The 10,827-nt window shown below is 44.4% G+C and overlaps 1 protein-coding gene and 1 long non-coding RNA gene across 5 annotated transcripts in view; one reads left to right on the top strand and one right to left on the bottom strand.

Moving 5' to 3' along the window:
- Positions 1–10,827, top strand: part of LOC308484942 — a 55,138-nt gene that overhangs the window by 9,738 nt on the left and 34,573 nt on the right. The gene's annotated exons all lie outside the window — the stretch shown is intronic.
- Positions 31–10,827, bottom strand: part of RHOH (ras homolog family member H) — a 25,593-nt gene continuing 14,796 nt past the window's right edge. The window contains exons 1-2 of one of the 2 annotated variants that reach the window (XM_081020207.1): positions 6,936–7,959; positions 31–3,385 (exon numbers count right to left, since the gene is read on the bottom strand). In XM_081020207.1, the coding sequence (XP_080876333.1) occupies positions 2,623–3,198 (576 nt within the window). In that variant the 5' untranslated portion in view covers positions 3,199–3,385; positions 6,936–7,959 and the 3' untranslated portion in view covers positions 31–2,622. Of the gene's footprint in view, positions 3,386–6,935; positions 7,960–10,827 lie in introns of those variants that run through there. The other variant, XM_081020206.1, reaches the window with a different exon arrangement.

Below are 10,827 nucleotides of genomic sequence, written 5' to 3'. Positions count from 1 at the left end.
AAGGGACGAAAAGACACTGTTTGCCACAAATGACTTTATATGGTTTTTATTTCAAGAAAACTAGAGTTCAGAAACATATACATGAGGAAATGGTGCATATGCTGTTTTAGTGCTCATCTAAAATGGACATTTAACATCAGAAACAGAAGGCTGTAATTCGTATCTCACCTGTTCCGTTTAAATCATTAGCACTACTTTATGTGCCCTAAAAGCTTCCTGTTTGTACAGGAAATAGCATTTATGAGCACCTCCTTTAACCTCTTCCACCTAGGTATCTAATTTAAGCACGGTCTAGGCAGACCTCAAAATGGGAAGCAGTTTCCATTCTGCCCATTCACCCTTGGGTGTCACAGCAAGCAAAGAAGATCTCGAAAATTAAATATGGATTATCTCATTGGTGTAATCACTGGTAGTTGAACTGAGACCACAAAGCAAAGTTCATGATAAAGCACTGAAGGATGTGCTGGTCACATGTTTCGATAACAACTTCCTGTATTCTCAGCCTGTCATTTGTGATGCTGATTCAAATATGCAGGGAATGTCAGAATATATTTTGCTCTATGACACTACTTGTGTAGACAGGACTGCCAAATGAACAGGGAAAAAGATGTCTTGGTCTGAACCTGTGCCTTTCCCTGCAACTTGATCTGCAAAAATCAGGAGGAGAAGCCCTTTTTGGCACAAGAATAAGTGACATCTGCACATCAGCCTGTTGTCAAAGGCATAGGAGCAGGAGCTGCTTTAAAAGTTGGCAGTCCCATGCAGATATTCTGCACTTGCAGTCATCTTCGGTGCGTGGATTGGCAAGGCCAATTGGGGAATTCTAGACAGTGTTTTAATATTTTTTTTAAAAAAAAAAATCCAGCATATAGTTTTAAAAAGAAATAGTTCCACAAGGATAATTAGCTCAGGGACCCCACACCATAAGTGGCGATGACAAGTAGCTTGAAGGATCCATGAAGGTTGCAAATCATGATATCTAAGTTGCCATGTGCAGAGGCAGTCTACTTGCGAGTAACAGGAGGTGGAGGCAAGAGGGGAGAACTGTTCATGTCCGGCATGAGAGCTTTCAGAGGTGTGAGGCTGGCCATTTTTGGATACAGGATAATTGGGCCAGAAGGATAAACCCTGGTATGACCCACCTAGCAAGATGATTCTTATCTTCTTAGAATGCGTGCAGATTGCGGGGAACAGATGAGTGTTGGAGGCAAATCTACCCTCATTCTCTAACAAAACTGCTACCAGATTACATCCTTGCATCTAGTCAGGTTAATGGCAAGATCTAAACAGTCAACAGTTCAAGCTGTTACCAGTCCCAACTAATAAACTTCATGGATTGTTTTCTGTGACTTTCCTGCAGGAAAGCTACTGACATTCCCATTTAGTTTCTGTTAAAGGGCGTTAAATTTCATCCTGGGAACTTAAAAATATGTATTACACACTTCTTAGCTTTAGATTCACATATTTAGGTCTCATATATAAATGGTCAGTTACATTTTCAACCCGGCTTTTGGACCCTCCAACAAAACCATATATTTTGTAAAGGTTGCTCTCTTTTTTTTCCTTTCTTCTGGCCTTTACCAATGATATGCAGGCAGAATTTCTACAGGTGGAGCTTTGTCAGGAATGGGGTTCCAGGGGTGAGGAACGCTTTGATCCTGTTGAATTTCTGCCCAGCAGAAACCTGTGGCACACACAGGAAGCCTACCAGAAAAAATAAAATAAATGGTCACCTCACTAATTCCTTTGTGCTCATATCCCAGGGCAGACAGAAGAGCTGCGTACTTCTTAAAGGGAGAATCTCTGCCTTGAACTGGTATGAAGAAGCAAGTAAGCGTAGCTTGTCTCATCACAATACCACCAAGACAGTAATTTATGCTTGCAGGACTTATTACTTTCTGCCACATAGCTATTAAAAGCATGTCTCGCCACCACGGATCTTCAGCTGCGTCAGAATGATCAGAATTAACCCTCCACACTTCAGTAGACAGAATAGTTTTGTCCGATTTTCTTCACACTAGGAATTTGCTTCCGCAGACATCGGGCTGACACCAAATTCAAGTTATAAATTAAACCAAGTTAAACAAAATCAAACAGTGTAGCTACGTCACTGACCCCTCCCCCCCCCGCCAACTCCCCAGGTAATCCTGGGGGCTGTCATGTGTGAGGTGGGTTGGTTGGTAGTTTCAGGAGCCTAATCTCCAGCACCAGTATCAAACTAAAACCCTGGTCGTACTTTGATGGAAGCCATGGCCCTGGAAGAAAACCTGTGCAAGTCTCCATCAGATTTCTCCAATCCATGATGCTTCACTGAAAAGCAAGATTTCCACTGCCGCGGAATAAATACATTCCAAAATCCCCCACAATGCTAACAACGTGCTCCTGTTCAAAAGTCTCCAGTTCAGCTTTTGTTCCGTCGATGCCGCTGGGAGCCAAATGGGACCATCGCACCCTTATGGGGAAGGGCAGTCCCATTCCGTTCTTCGCAAACGAAATTCCCACCATGCTGGTCACGAATGCTAACACGCCGTGCTCCTGTTTGTCAGCCTTCACGTCAGTGCCCTTCTGCCGCACAAAAGGGAGTCCGTTTTGTGAGAGAGGCGGAAAAGGCCAAGTCAGAGTTTAAAAGACCTTGCACTCGTTGACTGAGAAAAGCTTCCTCCGGGCTCGTTTCCTTGCTTGGTTCACCGCTGTCCGGACGGCACACTCAAACACCTTCTGGACGCCCCTGTTGGCGAGAGATGAGCACTCCACAAAGGCCTTTGCTCGGATGTCCCTCGCTAGCCGCTTCCCGAGCAGCGGGCTGATGCAGGAGGCGCTGTGAGGTCCCGTCTCCCTCTGGTCAATCTGGGTAGCCACCACCAGAATGGGAATACGAGGCAAGTGCGTCCGGATCTCCGTAACCCATTTGCTCCTCAAGCTAAGGAACGAGTTCTGGTTGGCCACCGAGTAGCACAGGAGAATCACGTCAGCCTGCTGGTAGGAAAGGGGGCGGATGCCTTTGAAGGCATCGCTGCCAGACGTGTCCCAAAGGCCTAAGCTAATCTGGGCGCCGTCCAGGAAGACGTCGACCCCGGTGTTCTCATAAACAGTGGGTCTGTAAGCGTCCGGGAAAGTCTCCGAAGTAAAGCGCAGCAGCAGAGCCGTTTTCCCGACTGCCGCATCTCCTACCAGGACACATTTGACCGAATCCAACATTTCCTCAAAGGTTACGTATTCTAAAAGAGAGCCTGGATGAGGACTTCCTGGGGTCCCGCTACTGTGAGCGCCATTCAGTAGGAATCTGCCCAGGTTTCCGCAGTGTTTTCTTGGCAGTTTTGCTCCAGAAGCTGAAATCTGCTCTCCCGCTCAATATCGACGCTTTTCGGAGAGTTAAACACGTTCTCTACAAAACCAAGAAGAGAGCACAGATGTGATTTTTTGTTGCAAGTCACAGGTCATTAGAGATTTATTGTGATTAGATTATCCCTGTCCAGTTGGCGTGTACAATTCTCCCTACACCTTTTTTCATCCTTATGAAAACCCCTGTGCGGTAGCTTCGAAGGTGAGATATTACCTCTGGTGCACCATCAGCACTTGGTAAGCTTTGTTGCCAAGCACATATCTGAAGCTGGGTCTTACAGCACTTTTTCCAACCCAAGTCCGTTTTCTTAAACTTCTACCATGCTTCTAATGTACGTAAAGGTAAAGGACCCCTGGACGGTTAAGTCCAGTCAAAGGTGACTATGAGGTTGCAGTGCTCATGTCACTTCAGACTGACGGAGCTGGCGTTTGTCCACAGACAGCTTTCCGGTACATGTGGCCAGCATGACTAAACCGCTTCTGGCGCAGTGGAACACCGTGATGGAAACCAGAGCTCACGGAAACACTGTTTACCTTCCTGCCGTAGTGGTACCTATTTATCTACTTGCCCTGGTGTGCTTTCGAACTGCTAGGTTGGCAGGAGCCAGGACAGAGCAGCAGGAGCTCACCCCATCACAGGGATTCAAACAGCCGACCTTCTGATTGGCAAACATGAGGCTCAGTGGTTTAGACCACAGCGCCACTTGTACCCCATACATAAGGGATAGAAGTACTGGCAAAATACTGGCACCATCAGGAGAACCTTCTAGAGGGGAAGCCAATGTCGGATCCTCCAGACATCGTCGTACTACAACTCCCATCAGCCCAATGGTTCAGGAAGGTGGAAATTGTAGTCCCAAAAACATGTAGAAGGCACCCAATTTGCTTCCCCTGTGAGCATTGGATCCTTCTGTTAGAATTCAGGTCTGCCGCTGAGCTGTCTAGCAGCAGCAAAAGCCATTTAAAACAGTGGAGTGCTGAATCCTCCACTGACCCGCCAATTTTGCCTCCCTCAACTCCACTCCGCGGCTCCCTGAATTAACTGTTCCCTGTAGCTGAGAATGCGGCCGCTTGCTTTTTAGTGAGCTGTTCCAATATTTGTCGTCTTTTTAACAATGCCGTTTTCTAAAATTTAGAGGAAAACAGACAAACAGAACTCAGAGAAAGTATCCACCATCAACTCAAAGGGAAAGCAAAGCTTAATACAGAGGTGACCGTATCATTTTGTGACAGTAATACAGTCTGCCTTCATTTTTGGATGCCACACAAAGTTCTTTCCATGCTCCCTGAATTAACTGTTCCCTGTAGATGTGGTACCATCAAGAGAAGAATGGCACCTTTAAGATATTAGACTATATAGAACTCGCCAGCATGACAAATAGATTAAGAAATAAAGACATAAGAATTTAAAAGAGGACTGGACATTATATATAGAATATATGGAAAAATATGATAACAAAAAAGTAAGTGGAGCAGACGGGGGAAATACTCAGCAGTAGATGTGACAAAGTGGGACAGTGTAAGGTAATGAAAATAATTTAGTAAAATAAGAAAATGCAGTCAAAAAGACAACAGATAGCGAACCAGAGAAAGAGTGGAAGGAGAGTTTAAATTAAGGCTTACAAGAGTTCATTAAATTGGAGGAACAAGTTATGTTACTATTATTATTTACAAATATATGTCTTATACTTATGTTCTTTCCCCCCTTTCTTATTACCATGTGTTTGACTGTAACATACTATGCATTGATAATATGATAAAACAGAAAATTCAAATAAACAATTAAAAAAAACTGTTCCCTGTAGCTGAACAGAGAATGTGGCCACTCACTTGTAAGTGAGCTGCTCCAATTGTTGTCTTCTTTTTAAAAATGCAGCTTTTCAAAAATTTAGAGAAAATGCCACACAAAGTTCTCTCTCCAGAGGCTTCCTATTGCTGGATAGGAGTTGGGGGCTCCTTGATAGACTACTTCCTTGTCAGGGTCTCCTCACTTACTCCTAACTTACTATATATCCTACTTCTAGCCTTTCACATTTTTAAAAATTATTTATAATTTTCATTTAAAACAAATAAATATATCAACAGAAAAAAATTAAGTAATTCTTACATATCAAACCTTGATTTCCCTCCCCTTCTTTCTGCGGTTCCCTAAATTTACTCTCCCCCCTCTGCATATCCCAATATATTTCTTCCGTTTCTTATAACTTTTTAGAAACTGCAAGTTTTTGCAATAATCCTGGTCATGTCTTAATTTGTTTATAATTTGTTTGTAAATATTCAATAAGTGATTTCTATTCCTTAATAAAAAGGAAAGTTGTTCTTCCGGTAAATTTCGCCATTTCTGCATAGTTCATTCATTTCCGTAGCTAGCCTTTCACATTTTACAGTGGTGCCCCGCAAGACGAATGCCTCGCAAGACGGAAAACCGGCTAGACGAATTTCCCTATGGGCTTGCTTCGCAAGACGAAAATGTCTTGCGAGTCTTGAGATTTTTTCGCTTCTTTCCCCCTTTTTCTAAGCCGCTAAACCGCTAATAGCCTTTTAGCTGCTAAGCCGCTAAGCCTTTAATAGCCGCTAAACCGCTAATAGTGCTAATCCGCTAAGCCGCTAATAGGGTTGCTTCGAAAGACAAAAAAACCGCTAGACGAAGAGACTCGCGGAACGGATTAATTTCGTCTTGCGAGGCACCACTGTAATCGCAAATAGGGTTGCCATGTTTTGAAGAGCAAACAGAGGACACATTTGCCGACTTCTCCTTTTAAGGATGGATCGCTATGATGACTCTACCCATGGAAAAGAGGGCATATGGCAACCCTACGCAGTTCACAAGATAAAAACACAAAATCTGCATTCGAAATAAAAACAAAATCAACCCAATAACCCCCTCCTAACACATTAGTGATGTATGGAAGTGAGAGCTGGACCATAAAGAAGGCTGATCGCCGAAGAATTGATGCTTTTGAATTATGGTGCTGGAGGAGACTCTTGAGAGTCCCATGGACTGCAAGAAGATCAAACCTATCCACTCTTAAGGAAATCAGCCCTGAGTGCTCACTGGAAGGACAGATCCTGAAGCTGAGGCTCCAGTACTTTGGCCACCTCATGAGAAGAGAAAACTCCCTGGAAAAGACCCTGATGTTGGGAAAGATGGAGGGCACAAGGAAAAGGGGACGACAGAGGATGAGATGGTTGGACAGTGTTCTTGAAGCTACCAGCATGAGTTTGACCAAACTGCAGGAGGCAGTGGAAGACAGGAGTGCCTGGCGTGCTCTGGTCCATGGGGTCACGAAGAGTCGGACATGACTAAACGACTAAACAACAACACATTTTTAAAGGGCATTGGATGTCAATCAGCCAAAGGCCTGGTTAAAGAGGAATGCTTTTGCCTGGCACCTAAAGGTGTATAATGAAGGTGCCAAGTGAACCTCCCTGAGCATTTATTTGCCTGGGTGTCTCACAAATTCCCTCTCCCTCTCCCCACACAAGGACTTCCAAAGCATTCAGATGCCACTGAGCGTGGCATTTTCCGATTGACTTCGGCAGGAGCAGCACTAAATCCTATCATTTTTATGAGAAAGATGCGTCTTACCTACCCATAGGAGTCACTGCAACCCAGGTGCCTTATTCTCTCGTTAACCACAAAGGCAAACAAAATTCATTTCATCTGTACAGTTAGTGCCTTAACAGCTCTGGCCACAATAAGGTCCGCTGGCAATTGTGGTTTTGCTGCTAAGAGACCAAGACAGCTATTCCTCTGGAGCAGATTGTGAACCTCTCGTAGGCAACGTCTGATCCTCAGCGACGTGACTGCCCAGCACTCCGACTTCTGCTTGTCACCGTTTATAAGGCAATCGTTGCATCAGAAGAGGCATTTCCTGCTATGCATGTGTGCAACATGAATGGCTTGAGATAGTCTGACCCAATGTAGCACGCAAGCCTTCTTGGAAAGTTTTGAAAGGGACACTTATTTCTGCGAACCAGCCGTGTGAACAGATTGGCAGATCCATTCAGGGAACAGTCAGAACGTAACGCTGGAAACTTAAATGATGTCAGAAAGCTACTTTAACTGTCCGACGAAAGAAGAATGGCAGGCGAAATTCATGGACTATGCAGAATTAGACAAAAAGACAGGAAGGATTCGAAACCTGCGGGACCAGAGATTTACAGAAGATTGGAAGAAGTATATGAATTATTTGAAGAGCAACTGTAATCAACAAATTACGCTAGTAGGACTACAAGAAGTTTTGTAAGGAGAAATATACGAAGTGTTACAAAGTAGAAAAAGATAGAGATATTGGTTATGAGTTTAAAATGTAATAGGGAAGATAAGAAATGCATATTGAGAGATTAGATTGGAAAATTTTCAGACAGGATTGATGGAAGTCAACAATTTGAATAAGATGTAAAAGTATGTTTAATTACTGTTGAAAATGATATGTTAAAAAAACTAATAAAAATTATATATATATATAAAAAGAAAGCTACTTTAACTGAATATGAGGGAGGTTAAAGGAAGGAAGACCAGCCAGGTTAAGACTTCAGAGTTTTCTCTGGAAACAAGACATACAGTAAAGGGGCCGGGGGAACAGACTGATGTTGTCGGACTACAACTCCCATCATTTCCTGCTTGGCAGGGGGTTGGACTCGGTGGCCCTTGTGGTCTCTTCCAACTCTATGATTCTATGATTCTATTTCTGACCACAGGCTATGCTAACAGAGCTTGATTAATTCAGTTCAGTTGGAACATAGGAAGGTGCCTTTGAACAAGTCAAACCATGGAGGTGGCAGGGATTGAAACTGACCCCTTCTGCTACAAAGTTAGCAAAAATGTACAAGACAAGTTCAAATATCTGCTGGAAATTTAAAGGGGAAAAAAGTACCTTTTATCATATGTGGGCTTGTAGGTAATAAAAGCTTTCTGGGAGATGATTTATAATGAAATAAAAAATGTTTAAAATAACTTTTAATTAAAAAAAACAACCCAGAAGCTTTTTTATTAGGAATTACAGGTACCGACATTCCGAAGGAGCAGAAAAGACTTTTTATGTATGGAACAAAAGCCGCACGGATGCTACTAGTCCAGAGATGGAAAGAAGATATAGTCCCTACCAGAGAAGAATGGCAAACCAAGTTGATGGATTATGCCAAGAAGGCAAAGCTGACTGGAAAACTCAGAAACCAAGAGGACAAAAACTTTATAAAAGAATGGGAAGAATTTATAAGTTATCTAGGAGACCACTGTAAGCAGATGGAAACAAGAGCAGGATTTTGACTCACTTGTAGTGTAAAAAACACTATGAATAATATGGTTTAATATAAAAACTGGAGTATGGACTAATATGCAGTTGTAGACATTTAAGATAAGACTCCATGGACGAGATGGGGGGAAGCCGTGAGATTCGGAGAATCTCTACATACAGCATGATTTTATTGAGGTGTGTTTATTTGTATATTTTTATCTGTAAAATTAATAAAATGTCTTGAAAAGAAAAAAGAAACTGAGCCCTTCTTCATGCAAAGCAATGCCCTACTCCGGGGCTACCCTTTACCAAGGATCATGGAACATAAGAAACTGTCTTGTACTGAGTCGGACCATTGGTCTAGCTAGCTCTTTAATGCCTAGCCTACACTGGCTGGCAGCAGTACTCCAGTGACAGGGAGCCAGCCAGCAATAAATCGCACGGGGTAAGTTAACTCTTCATTCAAAGAAACAAGGCTTGCTCAGGGAGCCATGCCTATTGAGCACAGCAACCCTTCTCTGTGAGTCTTGCCCCCATGGGGCAGTTGTGGAGGCTGAAGGTCCTCACCTTCCCACAGCTGCCTAAATCTCCTTCTCCTCCACATCCTTCCCAAGCAGGTGGCGCTGTGGTCTAAACCACTGAGCCTCTTGGGCTTGCCGATCAGAAGGTTGGTGGTTCAAATCCCCGCAACGGAGTGAGCTCCTGTTGCTCTGTCCCAGCTTCTGCCAACCTAGCAGTTTGAAAGCATGCCAGTAGAAGTAGATAAATAGGTACCGCTGTGGCGGGAAGGTAAACGGCATTTCCGTGCGTTCTGGCACTCATCATGGTGTTCTGTTGCGCCAGATGTAGTTTAGTCATGCTGGCCACATGACCCAGAAAGCTGTCTGTGGACAAATGCCGCCTACCTTGGCCTGAAAGCGAGATGAGCGCCGCAACCCCATAGTAGCCTTTGACTGGACTTAACCATCCAGGGGTCCTTTACCTTTTACCTCTACAGTGGTACCTCAGGTTACATACACTTCAGGTTACATACACTTCAGGTACAGACTCCACTAACCCAGAAATATTACCTCAGGTTAAGAACTTTGCTTCAGGATGAGAACAGAAATCGTGCTCCGGTGGCGCGGCAGCAGCGGGAGGCCCCATTAGCTAAAGTGGTGCTTCAGGTTAAGAACAGTTTCAGGTTAAGAACGGACCTCCGGAACGAATTAAGTACTTAACCTGAGGTACCACTGTACAAGAAATCTGAGACTAGGTCAGCGTGCCTGTCTCTGCTGTTCCCTCTTCATACCTCTTCTGGTCCTGGGAGACCATGGGAGAGACCAGAGTGTTGAAGCAGCAGGAGGAGACACCCTGGGCTGACTCATCTCCACCTCTTGACCTCTCCTGACTTTGATTGTGGACAGCTCTCTGCCACAGACTCTCTTCAGCTTCTGAACCTCCTCCTCCCAGTCTTTTCCCTCTTCTCCTTCTGACCACTCATTGCTGACCCACCACCACTCCCAAGGCTTTGAGCTTTCTTGCCTTGGGGGTTCCCCAGCTAGTGTCTACCACCATTCCTCTGTGCCTAACCAGTCCCATGACATCCAGGATTTTTCAGACAGGGTCCCTCTCAGCCTCATGGGGGATTTAACCTGAGACCTTTTGCATGCAAGTAGATAACACAGTAGCGTTCCCAGTAGTGATGTATGGAAGTGAGAGCTGGACCATAAAGAAGGCTGATCGCCGAAGAATTGATGCTTTTGAATTATGGTGCTGGAGGAGACTCTTGAGAGTCCCATGGACTGCAAGAAGATCAAACCGATCCATTCTGAAGGAAATCAGCCCTGAGTGCTCACTGGAAGGACAGATTGTGAAGCTGAGGCTCCAATACTTTGGCCACCTCATGAGAAGAGAAGACTCCCTGGAAAAGACCCTGATGTTGGGAAAGGACACAAGGAGAAGGGGGACGACAGAGGACGAGATGGTTGGACAGTGTTCTTGAAGCTACCAGCATGAGTTTGACCAAACTGCGGGAGGCAGTGGAAGACAGGAGTGCCTGGCGTGCTCTGGTCCATGGGGTCCCGAAGAGTCGGACACGACTAAATGACTAAACAACAACAACAGATAACACAGCCTTTCCTCAACGATAACTGGAGAGCCACAGGCTGCCTTTCCCCTGCACTACAGAAAAGAAAAACAGATGGCGTCGGAAGATTAGCATCTCTATGCTCAGTTTTTCATGTTAACGGGAGGAAGTGTTTGC

The sequence above is a fragment of the Podarcis pityusensis genome (assembly GCF_964106645.2).
Source record: "Podarcis pityusensis genome assembly, chromosome: 9".
Lineage (NCBI taxonomy): Eukaryota > Metazoa > Chordata > Lepidosauria > Squamata > Lacertidae > Podarcis > Podarcis pityusensis.
The sequence above is the reverse complement of the archived record's forward strand: the minus strand, read 5'-3'. Positions and strand labels throughout refer to the sequence as shown.